Raw genomic sequence first — 20,747 nt, 5'->3', positions numbered from 1 at the left:
CCCATTAACACACTGGAGAGGAACCACAAATTAAAACAAATTAAAAATTGTGTTTTCAGAGTTTCTCTTTGGAGTGTCATCTACAAAGGCTTAATTTACACTCTCTGGTAAAAAGGACACAATTTCCAAATTTATACATGAAAATGCAACACGTTCTCATCACAACTTGTAAAGTACCATCGACTTGTCAGCGGGCTGTCACGTCTAAGTATGAGAGGCTTGGTACCCTCCTGCGTCTGTTGTTGACGTTCGGTGACAGCGATTCTATTGTGCTTTATATGAATTGCGTCTTTTCCACAAAACAGTTTCTGCTCATAACAAGCATGCAGTTTCTTTCAAAATCCCTCCACAATGAAGGTAAAACATTCTGTATGTACGTTTATTTCAACACAATCTTATTCCAAGTCGTCATATATCGCGGCTTTGCAGTGTACGTTTGCGTCTACATATTCAGCTCTAGGTATCCCTCTGCATCTACTATTTACGTGCCACGATGCCACTACCATGGTGTCAGCACAAGCAAATGGCTGTATATATACAGCTTAACCAAAACCAGCAACCAACGCCGGGACATAAACACATGCAAAATGCGTTTGCTGGTATGGATGGTTATGATTAAGGAAAGGAGGCACATGGTAAGGTGTAGAAAGAAAACGTTACATTCAGATGGGAATCAACACCAGACTCCTGCAAGAAAGTCTAGAGGTTACTGGAGCTCTACGCCCCTCCTCCGCTCCTCCGCCACCGTCGCGCTACTTATATTCATCATTACTGGCAGTGTTTCAACCTGACGCTGTCCTGCCGCGTGTACATGTACATACGACAGGTTCCATCCTGCTGCATTTTCAAGTGATGCCATTCAGCAGCGTATCATGCAGATGTGAAAGGTGGCTTTTGGTGTCAGGATCTTATGCTGAAGGCACTGACAAAGAGGCGGTATTTGACAATTTCAGAATAACGATGAGCAGTTTATTTCCTTGTGCAACAAAAGCACATGGTCAAATTTAGGAAGCACAGGATGAATGTTGAATTTGAAAAACCATCATAGTTGTGCAGAGATTCACATGGGAAGCATACAGCAGGCTCACAGGTGACAGTCCAAGATTTGTTGGACCCATCCTTCTCCCTTTTCATTCGCCCTATAGGTGCTGTCTAGCTCTTTATATTATGGCAGTGGCAGTTACAAACTGCCACCTGATGCATATCATACTGCTACAAGAGGAGCACTTTTGTGACATCGCTTACAAAGCGGTGGCATTTAAAAGTGAGAATTGGCTTGAAAATGAGATGAAAATCTGGTAAACAGATATTTTAAAATTCCTTTAGGCTCAATTTTTAAATACATGTATATGCTGATGAAACTCTACTTTTAGCTCTTTCCATTATACATTAACGTTTTTAATTTTGACAGCCACACACATCAGCATTTGCAACAGGAAATACATTAAGTTCATTTATTTAATAATGTTGATGTTAAAACAGTAAAATGCTATATCGTAATAAACTGATAGTGTCTACATATTAGTATCTCTTTTTTTTTATTAGTTTTTGTTTCATTTCTTTCTGTGGGATAATGCATAATATTACATAAAAGATGCTCTTTGATGTGCTGTACCAGTTAGCTGAGAGCTAACTTGGCAGATGTTTGCTTCCACTACAGATGGAGATTTCATTGTGCATTTAGGTTAAGTCAATGTCTGTTCATCAAGTCTATGTGATATTCATGTACACAGTATAATGCAGGCTGTTTTGAGGGTAACCGCCATATGACCCACAATATGGGTCAGCTTTAAACTGTATTATCTGCATTTTTCTCACCCCCCTCAAACTAATGTAGTTTCGACCTACCAGCAGGAGAATAATTTCACACTACGGCGACCATATTTTAAAACAGTCTTTTTCTGTATATTTTGTGCTGTTGATATATTTTCTCACAAAACTGACAGTCTCCAAGATAGAAACATTTGCAAAGGTCCTGCTATGCATTTGTAGAGCAGACAGAGAAAGTCGTGTTTTTGGAAGAAAAAAAAGTGTTGTGGTACCAGCTTGATCACTGGCATTAATGCACAGAAGTGTCAGTACATCTGATCGTTTTGTATGGACCAAATCACCATGCCGTCGCGTTAACAACAACAATCACTTCAGGCAAGACAAATGGCAATTAATGACTATTGTGGTGGAAAGAGAAATCTGCAAACTTATGTATTTCTATTTATTTTTTTCGGACGTAACTTTGACTTTCAAAAATGTACAGTTATGCACCGTGGTCTGACTAGACGTTTCTTGTATTGTGCTGCTTTGGTAACTTCTTTGATGAACCAAAATTACCAGCACAGAAGCTAAACAATGCACTGCTGTTGAAAGGGGCCGCAGCAAAAGGTATTTTTAGTTTCAGTTTGAGTGCATGTTATATTTGGAATATTTTCTCAGCTTTACCTTACACACTAACTGATCAAGGGAGGACCAATTACACCCACATTCTGAAAAGTAAAATCACTGTTTTTGTCAGTGGAGTGTGGCTTTAAGTTAACAACTTCAGCCTTTTGGAAATGACTGTCTGAAGGCAAGGTAAAACAGTGAAAATACTGTAAATATATCGTACATTACAGTGATATTGATTCTGTTTTGCTGGACCCTTTTTATGTGGCTACAAACGTTTTATCAGTGCTGTTTCATTTTATGTACGTGATCAGGTTTTTTTTTTCCTAGAAGTTACTGTAAACAAACATTTCGGTCTACAGGTGTTCTCATTAAAACATGTCCTGGCTGCCTAGCAACGTCACTATACTTGGTCAAGAAATAGAGTGCCCAAGGGATGACATTTTTCTGTAGGCCCATGCAGAAGTTCCTGTCACCCTGGTTCCCTCGTCCAAAAGCCTGTGGGATTTTTCCATTGTATTTTGAATTTTTGCAGAAAATAAGGTCAGTGCAAAACAAACGTTTATGACAGACATTTTGTTTAGCAAGATGATCTCCACAAATTAATAGCACTTTTAGGGTTTTCGAAGTCCAAATCCAATTGCTATAAGTAGAAAGCTAATATTAGGCCATATATGAACTACACTACGGTTGCCTCACCACTACAAGTTTGGTATGGCGTGAATACGTTCTGGAGTCTCCTTTAGCCACTTGTTAGCGACTGCCTTTTTAAGACACATAAAAGCTTCAAAGTTTTCGTGGGGTATTTACTGATGTATGCTGTGTCGTAAAACAAAATGTCAAAAACAGAAAGTCTCACAGACTTTATTTCAGGCTTCTAGCCAAAAACCCAGGAAGACAAAGGAACTGGAGGTGCTGCAATGCTAACTAATTTTAAGTTTTAGTACTCAAGGCAAGGACACTCTATAGTCTATAGTTTTGTTTAAAAAAAGACCCCAAGAAACAACTTGGCTATTATTACACTTCAGTTTTATACAAATTAAAAAAACAAAGATATTATACAATTTTGAAGATATTCTCTAAGATAAGCCAGCAGTTGTCTGAAGCCTTTTTTAAAGAAAGATCTAATTATTTCCCTAGTTTTCAGGCATTTCAGTGTCGAAAAAAAACTCAATAAAACCAAAAAATGCCAGTGTGGACTGGCAACATTTTAACACATAAACAGCATTTCAAAACTAGCCATCTTAGTGTGGAGGTAGTTGGAGTTGCTTGAGCAGTGACAAGGACATGATCTCTCACTGGCTTTCTCATCAGCAGCCAGTTGTGTTCAGAGTGGTGCCCAGCTAAGCCAGGAGGAACTGGGCATGTATAACTGCGGCGTGAACGCAGCCAGGGAACCTCAGCAGCAGGCAGACCAGAACTAAATGTGTAGTGTGGTTTAGTCACCATAGTAACCATATTAACCCAGCTTCTTTCTTTTTCCATCCCTCCCTCTCTCTTTCTATTTCTTTCTCTCTCACGCAGACTCACAAACCCATCATCTAATCTTGCGTCACAGGGGTTCAAGGCTAGCGAGATTTTCCCAAAGCCTTCTAATGTAGCTGGCTGTTCCTCTCACAACCCGAGCCGCCAGAGAATAACAACGGTGGATGCAAGAGCTGGAGAAGACAGAAGAAGACAGGAACAAAATGAAGAGATGGGAACGAAGGATATGTGGAGGAGAAAGATGGAAACTGGGCTGAATGAGACAAAGAGGAAGTAAGAGCTGAAGAGCAGGAGAAAAAAGAGGTGAAAGTGGGCGAAGGACTTAGTGAGTGAATGACACAGCGGTGTATCTTCAGCGAGTGACAGCAGGTGAGGGGAGCAGGTGTTAAATATTAAAGCGACTCAGCAGAGAACCTGGGCAAATGGCCCCTACTGATATGGGACATCCCAGGCTGGGACACACACAGCCACACACACACACATGCAAATACACAGACACCAAGGGTTGCATCCCACCACAGTGGCAGAGCAGAAAGAACACGCATGTTTAATTCACAACCTTCCATTTCAGCATGTTCGTGTTCTTACGCTACGCACCGTGACCCCCTACCCCCACCCTCTATCGCCCACACACCAAGAAGAAGGAAGTCAAAAGATGAGATGAACAAGGTTGGCGGGGAATGAGTGAGCATGATGATGGCAGAGGGGGTTGAGGGGGTGAGGGGGTGAGGGGGTGAGGGGGTGAGGTAAAGCCAACAACATTTCTTATTTCCCAAAGCGGTCCCTCCGTAATGGAAGTACAACATTCCAAACTAATCCTGTTCCTCTCCTGGGCTTACACATGCCCTCTCTCCACATCAATTCTGTGTTCCCTAAACGTGTCTCTCTTCTCAGAGCACACCATATCCAACTTCTAGATTATTCCTCACTGCTCCACACTGACATGCATTATCAGGGAGGCAGAGACCGGCCGATGATTGAAAGAGTGGGAGAGAGAGAGAGAGAGAGAGAGAGAGACAGAAAGAGAGGTCCGACCTGTTGTGACATCGATCCTTTTCTTTTCATTTAGGGACAAGAAATAATGGGTTTGGCACAACACAAATGATTCTTTGATTTGTTAGGGCCAGTCCAATTGGGGTGGAATTTATTTTGGACATTGCTGATGCTGGCAGAGGTACAAGGGGAAGTACAGTGTAGAAATAAAACAAACACTGGGATGCAAAAACAATGTCAATAAGGTTTGCCCCTGGCTTGTAGATCAATGCTTCATTTTAAATTACACACAATAAACAAAGCCCACTTATGCCTGTAGGTTATTATTTATAAGCTTATTCTTTGTTTTATTCATTCACTGGTTTATTCCTAACACAATTACTATGTGTGGATCTGCATGTTGTAAAGTAATCTGAGGACGTTTGCACACAGAGCTTGAAAGAAGATGGTTTTTCCCCGAGACTGTTCATGTTAAACATCTGTGAAAGCTGTTTATATGGGGGTCTGGGGTCTACTTCATGTAAACTGCAGTTTGATGTACAGCAGGCAGCGGATGAGTGGGACTTAATTTCAGCCCAGGAGATAAATGATCATGTAAGGTAGTAATGGTGAGGGTCTGTATTGGGAGGGAACTGCTTAAGTATTCCCCAGGCGTGAAGCTTCTTGTTACATGGTGTGTATTCATTACAAATACATCTTCATTCTTTTGTGCAATATTATGAAACCACTGTTACTGGTAGAGTTGATAAGGTGGAGAAATGATTAGACAGCTAAGAAGTGGATCCAGAGGCAAAATCTCGACTAGGGCAACACAAAAGCCAAGTCCAGTCCTGGTAATTGGAAACCAAACCACACATCACTAAGCAACAAACGCTCGTGTTTGACCCCACTTGAAATGAAGACATTTATCCTCCACTGGAAAGCAGCAAAGAAATATTCTAGTTTCTGGGAAAAACAAATTATAAATGAGCTCAGAAATCACGCTGTGTGTAAACACAAGGAAATCTTGACAAATAATACCTGCCCCTTCTAAAACCTGAGGAATCGTTGCAGTAAGTTACTGGTCCCCACAAGCTTGTTTATCACAGTTTTCAGGGATGCCTGCAATGCCTGCTCCTGTTTATGTGATTGAGTATGATGGCTCTGCGGCCAGCTACTGATAGAAATGACAACCTGGAGAAAGCCTTTACATGAAATGTGACATAATCATGACAGTTAAGTTTGCATCTTGGCAGCTTAACGCTGCTTTAACACCAAGTATTTCACACTTGCACTGCCCACCTCCACGTATATCCATTATTTTAGAGCACTTGCCTGCCTGCTGGAGTTCTTTTTCTGTATTTTCTTGGCACCATCTTCTTCTTGCTGTTTTTTTCTCTCTCCATATAAAACATCATGTGTAGACTACTACTGTGCTGAGCCAGGATAACCAAGGTAACCGGGATGAGCCGCTCCTTTTTCAATTCTACTCTATAGACTTGATTGCAACATTAAGAGAAAAAAAAAGCACGTGTGTGTATGTGGAGACGGAGAGCATGTGGTTCTGCCTGCTCGGGCTGCAGAGAGCACAGTATTGTTTGTTAGCCCACAGTAATCAGGCTGAATTGTTACCAGCCCACTGGGATTTCTCTCCATCCTCCAGATCAGAACTACATCACTGTAGCAGGTATGAAAGCAACAGATGCACAGCCGAGAAGTATTACATGAAGCCAGATTTTTAACATTGAATAAAAAAAAAAAAAAAACGCAGACAATCATATTTTGCTAACGACTCGCACCATTGTCGTTTACGTGCGAATTATATTCTGAAGTCATTGAGTGCTAACATAGCTGAGAGCAGAGCAAGGTCAGTGTGATGAGATCACCCCCACAGTGTGTCAAGCACATGTGTCAACCTCACTGAGAGTCCTCGTCACCTCCATAATGGTCTCGTTTGGCTCTGTCACCAGGCAAGATAGGAGCATGTTACAACACAGCTTCACGACTGGTGCTGACACGACTCACTGATGAATCCATTAGTCAATCAACAGAAAAACAATTGCCACAATTTTGATTATCAATTTATCCTTTCAGTCATTTATCAAGAAAAAAAACCCCAAACATCTTCTGTTTGCAGCTTTTCAGGTGTAACAATTTGCTGTTTCATCTGTTTTATATTGAATATTTTAGTTTTTGAAGTGCTGATCAGACAAAACAAACAAACAAAAAAAAAAGCAATTTGAAGATGTCACTTTTGGATCTTCTAAATAACATTTATTAGATTGAGGAGAGTTTAAGCCCACGTAGTTTCTCAATAAAGGTGAATAATGCAGCCTGTGTGGCGTTTCTGAGATAAGTAAATATGTTTCTTGTAGTTGATTCTTACACTTTATCTTCTGTGAGCAGTTTTCACTACTTTGTAGCATTTTATGGACTAAAAAAGGTAACGGCTCGTTTGCAATCATGTGAGTATTATCATGCGTGTAATTCAGATCGAGGGCAGGATGTGATGAATACACATACTGTGAATTGGAAACAAATGAACATGATTACATAAAAAGGTTGAAGATACCCACGTTTGATGTGATCACACCGAATAAATAAAAAGTGATTTTTCTCACAATTAAATGATTTGCCTGCTGTGGACATGATGGTTGTCTTCTGCACTTCCAACCTCCAACTAGTGTTAGACTGTGAGCCAGTAACAGCGCACAAGAATCCAGTGGACTATAACCATTTTGTGTGCGGTTTGGTCCACAACGAAAATGACTGCTGTCTTGTATTTGGCTGGGTGAATAAATGCCTTTGCCTGTGTCCAGACCTATGAATAAGACTACTCCACTGAATTGGAGTTGACTAATTCATCAGGCATCGTGACATGAAACAGCTGCTTCTCGGTTAAAATAAAAACAACACATGAGCGCCGCAGTGGGACTCAATTGACCAATCAGCGCTGCAGGTGGGACCAATACTATCGTCATGCAGTTGTTTTCTTACTCGTTGCTCCACTCTTAAAAGCTTGGACGAACAGGTATGTTGGTGTTGCTAGGCATCACGGGGGAGTTAAAATGACTGAGGTGGATACATTGGTCTCTAGTGATGGTTAGCAGAAATAGAACGCCCCCTCCCTCACAGAAATTTGTTAGGGTGGATGCAATGTCAAACTGAGTGCAAAGAATTGACAATTTTGTATTGGGTAACAGGGCCTATATGTGCTTGAAAATAACTGTCTTTTGAATTTCAGCTCTGTACATTGGTTTACTACTGTCAGGCTAAAGTAACTCTAGCTACTATTTCCTATCTACTACGTCAACGTCACCCAGAGATCTGGTAAAATTCTTGGGTCATTGCTAAAAATACAGAGAAGATGTGACAGCACATTGCAATTGCATCCAACTTGAGGTATGTTTACACAAGTCATTAATGTTAATGTTTGACATTTGTTGACTCCACTCCTCCAGACTGAAGATGGAGGTTTTTGGTATACATCTGCCATTTGTTTTCAGTGTGAGAGAGATTTTTAGGCAAGTTTGATCTCTGTGATAGGAGCAGCTGTACATCCTGTCTATAAGATTTTATGGTGCAGTAATTGTCCTTTTGAGATGTTCCCACCTGGTGTTGTTTATCACTTTTTGGTTATCTGTTTGCCCTAAAGGGGTGCTGTTTTTTCTATCAGTTCATTGTTTTATTGTTTTATTGTTTATGTGGAATGTTCATTAAGATCTTGTTCCTTGTGGTGGTAGTGTAAGACGTCCAGGTATATAAGTCAGTCCAAGCCGAACTGTCAACAGAGGACTACTGTGTGTCTTCTCTCCATGAGCTCATGTATTAAGGGTTTTTGATTCATCACATTACAGTTATATTTTCTTCAGAGAACCAGCAGTTCTCATATTTTTGGAGGAAATTTCTTTTTGTTTGTTTAACTTTTCTCCTTTACCTCCGTCTATTTTTGGGACTAATAGTGGCCCTCGTTTTGTTTTGGGTCTTTTCAAAATTTCTGCGATTGGAACAGCCATACCAGCTCAAATCACAGGCATTTGTTCAGTGTTGGCAGTCTTTGCCTCCAGCTGCCTGCCCTCCATCTGGACAGCGCATCGATGTATGACGTCATATGCAAAAAAGCTATTGATTAATCCAGAAGTAATCAACAGATAATGAAAGAAACCCTTAGTTGCAGTAACTTTAAAAAAAGGAAAGACAGAATTATTCAAACATAGACCCAGGGGAGGAAAATCATCAATATTCTCTCAAACCGTCTCCACACATATTTGAACTCTGTCCTTCTGGTAGGGGCAGATAAATGAGAACTACAACGACCACACACATCAGAACTTCAGAAGAAATAGCAATACACCAACAATGCTTTTTCAAATGATTTGCTGACTCACTGAGCCTCCGTACCTGCCTGCCAGTGGGCTGCTTTTGGCCTTAATTTAAACCAGGCAGGAAGACTTTTATATTTACAGGACAGGCCTGCAGGAAGAGTTGCGGGGGGGCTGGTTAGTTACAGGCTTCACACACTCACACTCACACCTGGGAGCCGCCGAGAATGACTGCACTCTTGTACTTTTGGCCACTGAGCAGCTCAATTAGAGCAGTCGGGGGTTAAGTACCTCGTTTAATGGCACATCAACGGCAGCGATTGAAGGTGGGAAAAACACAATTTATTTATTTTCCCTATCATTATATTCTCAGTGGGAGGTTCAAGCCAGTGACCTTCATGTTGCAGCCTAACTCCCATAACCTTCAAGCCAACTCTTACCATCTCTCTTACCTTTTGCTGTTTCTTTTTTGTCTTTTCTCACACTCACACTGCCTCCCCCATCAACTACAACTTCAAAAGGCCGCCGTATTGCTGCAGTTATTGGTTCCTGTGTTTTGGCTGCTGTGCCCTGAGAGATTTAAAAGCTAAAGAACCAGTTGTGTTTTTATCAAAGCCTTTTCAGGCTGTCTGTCAGTTAGTGAGGTCTACAGAGTCAGTACCAGAGAGAGAATTCAACTAAGAAAGAGATGTACATCCCCTAACTTTGCACTGAGCATCACACCAAAATAAAACAAAAATCCAATCTTAAAGGATAGCTTCTCTTTTTTCTTTTAAAAACTGAGAATCTATTTTTCTGGCATCCCACTGAGTGCAGTAGACGTGATACGTGATTCTTTTTTTTTTTTTGGCTTTGCATAGCCCAGTTTCAGACCAAGCAGAAAATGCATTATTACATATTTAAACAATGCTTGATCATCTGTTCTAAAAATGACGTACCAGAGAACGCTGAATGTTCTATGCAAAGACTTCAACTGACCTTCTGAATATTGTACTTTTAAATGTGCACTATGTAACCTTTAAAAATCTAATTTAGATAAACATACATAGGGTTATGTCAGCCATCAATCCAGTGCGTCGGCAGTGTTTCTCCTCTGTACTTAAACTAAAAATAAACCAACAGAACAGCAGTGATGGCACAAACAAGCTTCCCAAAACCTTCTAGTGTTTCATTTTCAAATGTACAACACGCTCACTTCAACATCCTCGGACAGTTTATGTGTGGTGTAAGTGAACCATGTCTATTCTTTACTCCTACAACCTTGAAATATCCATTAAACATCCATTTGAAAAAGCTTAAAAGTCTACAGTGTAGGTTTAAGGGGAATATATTGGCAGAAATGGAATATATTATAATAATAATGTTTTTTTTCTGACATAAGAATCATTGTGTACTAGTTACCTTAAAATGAGACATTTATATTTGCATACGGCTTGGGTAATTTTCCACAGAGATCGCCATGTTGTATAACCTACAGTAGCCCAGAACGTACAAACAAAACACTGGCTCAAGATAGGGCCATCCACGTTTTAATGTTTTTGCATCAGCCACCACAGCTAACAGCCTCTCCACAGCGCCAGAAACACTGTTTTTTTAACATGAAACTGATTTATCCAGTGTTTTTACTGCTATAAATCACTGGTTCTCTGGTTTTGGAGAAGAGACCTCAAAACTCCTGAACAATGAACACTGAAGGAATCCTAACTGGGAGTTCACACTCGAAACATGGGAGAAGTTTCAGCTGGTTGCAATCTGCAAATTTGACACTTAATCCCACACACTGATCCTTTCAAGTAACTCATAGAAAGCATAATGAAACATATCCCCACCAGCCGAAAATATGCACAATATCTCCAGAATGGGCACTTTATAAAGTATAATAAATATATATTGTCTGATTTATGGAGCTTGTCATTTTTCATGCTGTAGTGTAGTGGATTATGTTAAACTGTGAAATTCATTTCATGTTGAGTGACTTTCTAAATATCAAGTCTGTCAATGAAAATAAGTGTCTGGGGGAACTGGTCTAGACCTGCTCTATATGAAAAGTGGTATTTTGCAACAAATAAAATTTACCTGACTTGAGACCTAATTGCTAACATGACAGCACATCTGACAGAAGTGTAGGTGAGAAAGCATTATAGCTCAAACTGTTAAGGTCACTGAGAGGAGAATCACAATCAGAAATAGGGATTACAACTCCCTAATCTCCAAAACACAAACACAGTGTATCCAAAAAAGAAAAAGCAGGAGTGTGTTTTGTGTGTCACGGTCACTCACCTTGTCAGCCATAATCATAGAGGAGCCTCCGTGGACTCCCAGGACTGGAAGTTGCGTCTGAACGGAGAGGAAGTCAAGGATCTGGGCAATGGCCTCCTGATCGGTACCATCGGCAAACACAAGGCCATGGAGACGAGTGCGAGTCAGAAGCTCACACACCTTGGGACACAGTGAAACAAACTCAGGTGTCAAACAAGACTGCATGTTTGTTATACACAGCAGGTGTATGTGTGTGATAGTGGTAAATGTACGAAGGATTAATCACCTGTGTAATCACAGACTTTGGGTCTGTCTGGTTGATCCTCAATATCACCACATTGACGTCAAGGGCATCGTCAGGGCGCCGAGGTGGGCGGAGCTCCTGATCAGAAATGTGGCGCGTCTGGCCCATGATCACACCCACACTGAGACCTGGAGGCTTCTGGGACGCCACAGGCATCATCATCTGGGAGAGTAGGAGCAACATCCAGCCCACTACACCCATCATACCCTGAAAACACATAAACACCAAAAATTTAACCAACAGAAATGTCTCGTGAAGAAACTGTGAAAGTTTGCCTGTCAAAACCAGATAATTACAATCGTGGGCATATTTTACAAATACGTCTGTCAGCCTATCGATGCAGATGCAGGTGAGACATACTGTATGTCGGGTGGCTGTGGCTCAGGAGGAAGACTAAATACAAGGTTGGTATCCGGTTTCTGCTGTTGCAACCATGTTCTCAGGTGGTTATATGTTTACAATAGAGTGCCCCAGGGATGACATTTTTCTGTAGGCAGATGCAGAACTTATATTTGCTCTGGTTCCCTCATAAAAAAGCCTATGGGGTTTTCCATTGGGTTTTGGATTTCTGTAGAAGATAAGCTCTGTGGCAAACAAAAGCCTCTGATACTAACACATTTTATTTAGCAATATAATCTCCACAAATGAACACTATGTTAATGATTTTCAAGGCCTAAATGTTGTTGCTGGAAGTAAAACGCTAATGTTAGGCTATCAGTTACTACACTATATTAGCCTGATCTTAACATTGCTAACACAACGAGGCTGTAAAGCCATGTTTGGTGCAGTTTGGTATGATGACATTCTGTAGTCTCATTTAGCCACTTGTTAGCAAACACCTTTTTTAAGACACAAAAAAGCTTCAAAGTTTGTGAGTGGGGCATTTACTGATGTATTTTGTGACGCAGAACAAAACATGAAAGTCTCCTAAGGTTGTGAGCACAGACCTTATTTCAGGCTTCTAACCAAAAACCCATTCAAAGACCGATTGACTTTGATACGAGTTTTTGGATGAGTTTTAGGACTCATTACTGAGACACTCTAAGTAAAGGTAAAAAGTACTGATATGAGGACATCTGAATTCAAAAGGTATGGAAACTGGCTGAGAGGACACAGATCACATATGCAATAAGGCAGCAAAGACTCAAATATTTAAAGAGGAGAAATCCTACAATGAGGATTATGCAATAGGGGAATTCAGGGGAACTCATACCCCACCAGTACCCCATCTTGTCTTTTCTTTTGTCTTGGAGTGTTTTTAATCATTTATTCTTTTTTGCCTTTCCGTCTGTCATCTTGTTTAAGTACCCATTGTACATTTTATTATAAAGACTGGACGAATAATAAATGTTGAAGTAAAAATAAAACATAGTAAAAATAACAAAACAACTCATACATCCTTATATTATGAGCTGCTTAAATCTTATCAGTTTTTTTTAAATCTTGGATAACCAGCCTATAAGGTGTTTATAAAGTGGGGCTTTCTAATCCTACAAGGTGTGTTTACGCAGAGGGGTTGATAACACATCACCTATCAGTACATGCATAATGATAAGAGGACGGCGTTTTAATAAGCTACAAGAAAAACAAACAAGATCAAATGTCATTTGTTGCAGAAATGAAACAGAAAAAAGGTTTTTTTTGTTTATCTAAAAATTGTGGGGGTATTTTTCTCTACTATTTCATATTTCTGTGTGTTCATATTTTCTGTCAGTCCTACAAGACAAGCAAGAACTCCCACTTCTTGCTATCTTTGTTTGTTTGAAAGAAGTTGAGTCACACCTTGTGAAAAGAGTTCAAAATCGACTTTACCGTGTTGTGGACAGAATTTATTTCGGATCATCTGGATTTAAGAGACTTGTGTATTCTGGGCATGTCTTGAAAAACACAGTAAGTGCTGTAAAACGACTCGCAGGGTTTCTCAAAGAGCGGCTTGTATTTATCTTTGATAAAAAACAGTGTGACTCAGAAACGTGACCTGAATCTAATTATTAGTACAAGTCTCAAGTGCAAAACCAAAGATTATATGATAGACACAAACTGGAGCTGGGAGTTTACTGTCCTCTTTCTGTCCTCTACTGTTCAAAAATCACTTAATATAGTTTTAAAGTGGGCACCCATTAGGAGAGCAGGGTTAAATCCCAACTTTATTTTTGCTAAAGTGCTAATCGGGCTTCATGAGACGTCCTAAATCTCTCTTCCAGTGTCTGCCTTTATTTGAACATAATCTATGCCTGTAGGCAATGTTCAAAGTAAAGTGCCAGCTATTAATGGATAAAATAATCCTGAAATAAATGTAATCTGATTTACCCCAGTCATGGGGGTATGAGGGGAAACATTCCAGATCGCTAAAGGCACACAAGTGTCTGCATCAATCAATAACATTCACCCAGATGAAAAATAACGTTTCTTTCAACTCTATATCCTAACTAAATTCCAGTTTAATACAGAGGAGTTTAAGCTCCTGTTCCCGCTTGAGCTTACTCCTTGTTACCTTTTCCTGTAATGTGAGCAGATCTAAGAGAAGCAGATGAGTAGAGGAAATGCAGTGTGAAATGCCTTGGGCTGAATGAGAGCTAATGAAACCATGATGTGAATGCTACGTTGCATCTCAGCCAATTTCTTACACCACCACAGTCCAGCAGAGCTGAAAAACACCCCAGGAGGAAACATCACGTCCACAAAATTAACCCACTGTCTCTATATCTCTTCATCCTGCTCGCTCCTCCTTTTCCAACTTTGCATCCATGTATGCTAATCATTTTTATCTCAATGTATTTCTTTCTTTCTTTTTTTTTTACTCTCTTTCTCTAACTCTGCCAATCTGTCTTTACAGCTGGGTTAGTTTGTGTATCTGATCCATGTCATCTCACACCCGGTCTAATCAGGCCAGTTAGTCAAGTCAGTACTTTCCCAGCTTGCTCTCTCTGCCCTGGTGCCCACAGACTAGCCTGCAGCTCCAGCAGCACTTAGCATACGCCGCTAAATCACACACCGCTACACTCCTGTCCCAGGAAATTAGTGTCAGTTCCAACCAATGGGACAAGATTACACTACTAACTTTCCCTGGAGTTAGCATCAGAGCTAACATTACTAGGAGCCAGAGTGTGCTGCTGTGCCGCTGCTTCCAAAATGGTCAACATAGCTGGAGAACTTTGGGTCAGTGAGTGTTTCGGCTGTCTCACAGGATTTGCATTTGTGCTTAAAATCATATCCGCTGACGCTTGCGATAAGATTCCAAAAGAGATGTCATGAGGGGTAACTGTTTCCCTCTGTGTTAGCATTTATGCTAATATTCCCACAAATCTGAAAAATGCAAGGTCTTAATAATGTAATATTATTCAGGAGCATAATTCACCAGTATCCTGCCAAGGGTATTATTTCTTCAAAAATATTTTTTTGTGGTAAAAGAGCATCCAATAGCTGTTTTACCACAATAAAACATAAGCAGCTTTTGTTTGTGCTCATCTTAACATGCTTCCTATATTGTAGGAATTTGCCTTTAAGCAGCAAATTAGTCTTGTCCAAGAATGTTTTTATTTTCATGGCTATAGTTAAATCTAGAATAGTGAAAACGATGCCTCCATCAAAGCTTGAAACAACACGCCCTGTGCTCCAATGGGAGCTGGCATTAAGAGGCCCTCAAGCTGCTTCAGTGACAATGAATCAGAGAACGTCTTTGTGCACTGTGTAACACAACCCAGAGTGATTTTCCTCGGATGTAAGCACATTTTTTGGTTCAACAATGTTAGCCCTAACTCCTATTAAATAAATCTCGGGTGGGTGTAATTGCTTAAATCTATCAGTCCACAATTTCATTCTTTTAACCATCGCCAATGAAGCAGCTCTATACAGTGTCTCTAGATGACAAAACAAATCAGGCTCGCGGTTATGTGGGCCTTGTTTCCCCAAAATATCTTAAAGTGATACTTCAACCAAAATCTGTCTTTTGAATAACCAACACTCAGTCTTTGTGGGCTTGAAGTGGGGCTTTGAGCATTTCCTCATGAAAAACCATAATGAATTCAGTCGGTTTCAATAAATTTTTATTGATAACCAGTTTTCACTGCGGACGAAAAAACATCTGAAAATTCTTAATTTTTTGCAGCATGACCTGCTTTTCTGCTGTCCATTCGTATGTTAAACACATTCCTTGCACTCCTTTTTTTTTTTTGCCAAGATGTTACATTCACAAATCTATTTGGGTGAAGCATCACTTTAAGGCAACAACTGTTATATCCATCATACAAAGCCTCTTATCTTTGTGTAGCTTTTTAGTACATCTTCTACTGTTGTTTCATATATATTTTATCTCATTTGTTTTTCTATTTTATTTATTTTTTAACCAGTAACCGGCTGTTTTCACAAATAATAACCTCTGTGTAAAACTGACAAGTGTTCAGTGCAATGTGAGAGCTGAACATTAAATTATATAATTGGAACCTGGATACTGGTGGAGTCATTATATTAAAAAAATAACAAAACAAAAAGGCTTGCCAGCAATAAATGCAATTGGAGTGGTGAGCTAATGGAGAGGGATCAGCTGAAGTGGAAATATGTTTTTAAACAAACTATACCATGTCAGTAAAAAGTCAGACCATCATCATCATCCTCTGATCACGCTATGGTGACCTAACCTCCACAATGCTTGTACCTAATCAAGTTATTTTACAATTAACATTTGCTTTACTGCAAGTTTCTTGAGCAAGAGAAAAAGTCAAGATTCACATTAACATTTCACCTACAAACTTATTCCATTGCATTATATGAGATAACAGTTGGCTGTAAGCTCTCTGCAGTCTCAAGGTTGAATAATATAGTACGTCATAATTTCTTTTGTGTGCTGCAACAGAGCCACTGAGGAGGCATATGACTGCAATGTCTTGCCACCCAGTTTTCTACAAAAGTTCCTACTCTTAGTGGTCTAACAGCATTTTTTTCTTCATTTGATGTTTTTTTTTGGTTTGTTAATCCCCATAATACCCAGTCCCAAACTCTGAGTGTCAGGGCCAGATTTATGTACATATTTGCGCTCGCAATCTACATGAAATTAGCGTCTGATTTACTAAAGCAGTAGCTAATTATCAGTAACTGGGACTGTCTTTTAGGTGCACTCTGCATATAAACAAGATCTCCAAAGATGCAGTTCAGTGATGAAATTTGGATGCTATGGGGTAATAAATCATGAAAGAAATCAAGTCGCCGCCCCCCCCTCTGAAAAAATGTTGTGATGCTGAGCTCCCATTAAATGAAATGTTAAAGTTTCCAAACCATTTGCTAAGTCCTGATTAAACTCAGAGGAAATAAGTTTGGCAGCTATTACTATAAAATTATCCCAAGGTTTGTAAAACCAATGCAGTAGGAGTCATAAAACATATAAAATGTCTTTATAAAATACATGCCACTGCAACTACATGTCAAGTGTGCAATCACCGTAATACATTAGCTCCGAGGATACAAGTTCAAGTTCAGGGTAAATGACCACAAAGCCACAAGTCTCCACTTTCTTTTTGGTTAAAAAAAAATGCAGCAATATTGTGTTTCTTTTTATTACTGCACTACTTTTCTTTCTAAGAAGCTGTCACTCTCATTTCTAAATAATTCACTGTAGCTCTCCTACACATGTTTCTGCTGTCATGGTGATTTCTGCAGAATGCAGGATTATTAATTTTCATCTCCCCCACCACAACCTTCCTTTAATATACCATTTCAAATCTGCACCTGCTTTTTAGAGGCAAAGGATTTTCCTTGTAAAACTGACCCTTGTATATCGGGTGAGCCTTAATGTGCAGTCAACCATGTTTATCAGATCTCCCCCTGTTATGTGTGCATTCCTCCTTTAAATGCTAAATGCATTTGCATGAAAAAGAGAGGCACACTTCACTGATCGCACGCGAGCTATGTCTCAGATGACAGGGGGAACTGTGCTTCCAGGCCAGTGCACCTGTTTGATAAATAACATGTATATCAAATGACTTCTATGTTGTCCAGTTCTATCGGTTTTCTATTTGCTAAAAAACTTGACAACACAAGTTAACAGTGTTGCCATAAGTAGCTAACAGCCAGTTTGTAATGTGGTTTTGATGCTCATACAAGGGCATGATCTGCAAGGGACATACTGTGTCAGAAGGAAATAAACAAGTAGATATATTTCCATGTTCATGAAATGTTTTAAATGATTATTTGAATCGTTATTAGAAAATTGTTTTGTCGTTTTGTTTTTCAGATACATTCAGAGATTAGCCAACTCTAAGCCAGAGTTTACAGCTGAAAGAGCACTAAGAAAAGGAATAAAGGGTGAATTAAGCAGCAAGCTATGCTCTCCCTCCTTGTATTGAGGGCTTCATGTGTCATTTTAGAGCAGAGCAGTTCAGTATCATGTTCCTTGGGAAAGATACATAGTGTGCAGAAGTTAAAAGAAGAGTGGGCCACCCACCTTTATTGTTTCTTAGTTTTATTTGGCTGCAATAGTGCTGTGAGAAGCTGCATTACCGAGCAGTCTGTGCTAAGTTGTGTCTCAGTTGGGTAAAAAAAATTAAAACACAGTGCAGATGGTGGTGTGACGTCTTCCAGCACATATTGGGAAATGTTTTAAAAGGTGTGGAACCCTTGGAAATACAAAACATTTTGCTCTCTTTTTTCTTTTTCTTTCTTTCTTTTTCTTTCTTTGCTTTTTCTCTCCATTTCTTGCTTCCTTTCATCATTTTTCTCTGTAATTACTGCTTCCTTTCTTCATTTTTCTAATTCTTGCTTCCTTTCTTTAGTTTTCTCTCTAATTATTGCTTCCTTTCTTCATTTTTCTAATTCTTGCTTCCTTTCTTCAGTTTCTCTCTAATTCTTGCTTCCTTTCTTCAGTTTCTCTCTAATTCTTGCAGCCTTTCTTCAGTTTCTCTCTAATTCTTGCTTCCTTTCTTAGTTTTTCTCTCTGATTCTTATTTTTGTTCTTCTTTCTTTTTTCTTTCTTTCTTCCTTAAGTTGTTTTGCAAAGTCAGTTTGATTGGCAGCAAATTTCTTAAATAATTTCATCAAAGTCTGCTGGCAGTTTGTCTAATAAACAACAGTGCAACAGTGGAAACAGTGCAGTGCCATATGTGTTGCTGACAGGAGCAGAGTTGCACACATGCAGTAATGTTTTGGGCATGCAATGGAGGTTGCTACCAGCAGTAAACATGTTAGGTGTGATGTTTTGTGGGTAAAAAGGTAAACCATGGTACTTCCCTTCATCAAGGTAAGGTGGTGAACATTCAGCGTCACATGGGGGGGACTTTCGGACTTTTTAATACAATATAAGATAGAATCATAAGACAAATTTGGAAATCAAAAGTGTAAGGCAGTACATAGCTGTGAAAAAGAAACTATGCTAAAAATAGAATTATAGGATGTTCTTAACTTATCTATGAAAAGCAATTGAAATTAATGGTGTGAGAATACAATGTTTGCACTGAATATGCTTGTTTGACTGTTTATGATGTGCACATAAGCCTTGGAACAATGTTTTTGACTTGTTAGGCTTGATAGAGAGAGAGAGTGTTTCAAGACAAAGTATAGTGGGCAAGTAAATGCTGGCACAGACACACACAGACTAGACAGTATTCCCCAATTGAATTATAATATTGTGTTTTTTGTTTCACTTTTACTTGAACAATTACATCTGTACAGTTTTCTGTTATGAGATTATTTCTTTTATGGATGTCCATGGGACTTTTTACCATGTTGGTAAACTGTGTAAGCACCAGGGATGACGATGGAAATAAGTCAATTGTTCATTGCTCTATCCCTGTCTGATATGCATTTCATAAATCTTTGAGGTTGTCAATCAACCAAACAGCAAAAATATTTGATATTGACTCAAATGACTCCCTGCACTATAGCAAATATATTTTGCAAAATTATTCTCGCACAAGGTACAATGTTCATGTTTAATCTGAAAGCACAACAACAATACATTTAGATATGGAAATTTTAGCAACTAAGAAACAAACACAACATTGTTCATAATTATTCACGAACCTATCACTAATGCCCTTTTACCTCCAATACAACTACTAAATAAAATAAGAAATTGGTTTCAATTCAAAGCAATTTCATTGCATCCTCTCTGATTAATCTTAATACAGGTGCACTTTCACATCATAAACATAAATATGCTTTTTTCTGACCTGAGTAAACCAGGGTTTGTATTATCCTGAGATTGCTTTGCACTTACTAACGTGCAGTGTGCATCATTATCCACCCACCCAAACACTGAATTGCAAAACACAAACGTTTGCTGTCTTTGTTCCACAGCAGAATATTGGTGGAAAGGTCTTGTTTGAAATATTACATTTTTATTTGTTTAACATTGATGTAAGTTCCAAGTGCCTCCCTGCTTGTCCTCGATAAAACCGCCTTCCTGCTAGACAGTCTTTTAACAGCCCAACAGCCTTTTTCCACATCAAAATTTCAGCAATGCAGAAAAATGTGTGTACATGTGTTTGGGGGACACACTTTTGGCCAATTTCTTTTTTCTTTTTTCTTTTTTTTTTTTGCATGTTTGTGGTACGTGTGGAACCAGGGGAACAGAAAATGTCCGCAAGAGTTCTGTCATTCATATTTTATTGGTAATAAATATGAATAAAGAAGGACAATGCCAAACACCAGAAAGGACACACTCTCTCAATCATCGGGGGACTGCATTGTGTGTCTTTGTAACTATGCTTGTGTGCATGTCTATATCTGGGTGTCTATGTGTTTGACTTTGAGGGTATTTATGTTGTTGTGCTGCAGGATGTGAAGCAAGAGAAATACACAACCCCTGTGGAGGAAACTAAAAGGCAAAAGGTTAGGGTGGGGCAAGAAGAGGAAAGAAAGGGCATAAAAATAAAGTTATTATGAAGCCGTGCCAGGGTGGGGACATGTATAGTCACTCAGGCAGGATAGTTCTGACCTTGAAGAGTCGGAAAGAGGCCACATTGTGAGGTAGTTTGATAAGCTCCATTAGATTTCACATTAGAATTGCACTTAACTGTACTCATGATGTGAAGGAG

General features: G+C 39.4%; 1 protein-coding gene across 1 annotated transcript in view; it reads right to left on the bottom strand.

The window, feature by feature from the left end:
• Window positions 1-20,747, bottom strand: part of grin2ab (glutamate receptor, ionotropic, N-methyl D-aspartate 2A, b) — a 124,860-nt gene that overhangs the window by 88,368 nt on the left and 15,745 nt on the right. Inside the window, exons 3-4 of the mRNA XM_088075827.1 lie at window positions 11,704-11,928; window positions 11,439-11,597 (exon numbers count right to left, since the gene is read on the bottom strand). Of these exons, the coding sequence (XP_087931953.1) occupies window positions 11,439-11,597; window positions 11,704-11,928 (384 nt within the window). The remainder of the gene's footprint in view (window positions 1-11,438; window positions 11,598-11,703; window positions 11,929-20,747) is intronic.

This window comes from Plectropomus leopardus, chromosome 3 (genome assembly GCF_026936395.1).
Source record: "Plectropomus leopardus strain MGB_pleo_1.0 chromosome 3, ASM2693639v1, whole genome shotgun sequence".
Classification (NCBI taxonomy): Eukaryota; Metazoa; Chordata; class Actinopteri; order Perciformes; family Serranidae; genus Plectropomus; species Plectropomus leopardus.
The sequence above is the reverse complement of the archived record's forward strand: the minus strand, read 5'-3'. Positions and strand labels throughout refer to the sequence as shown.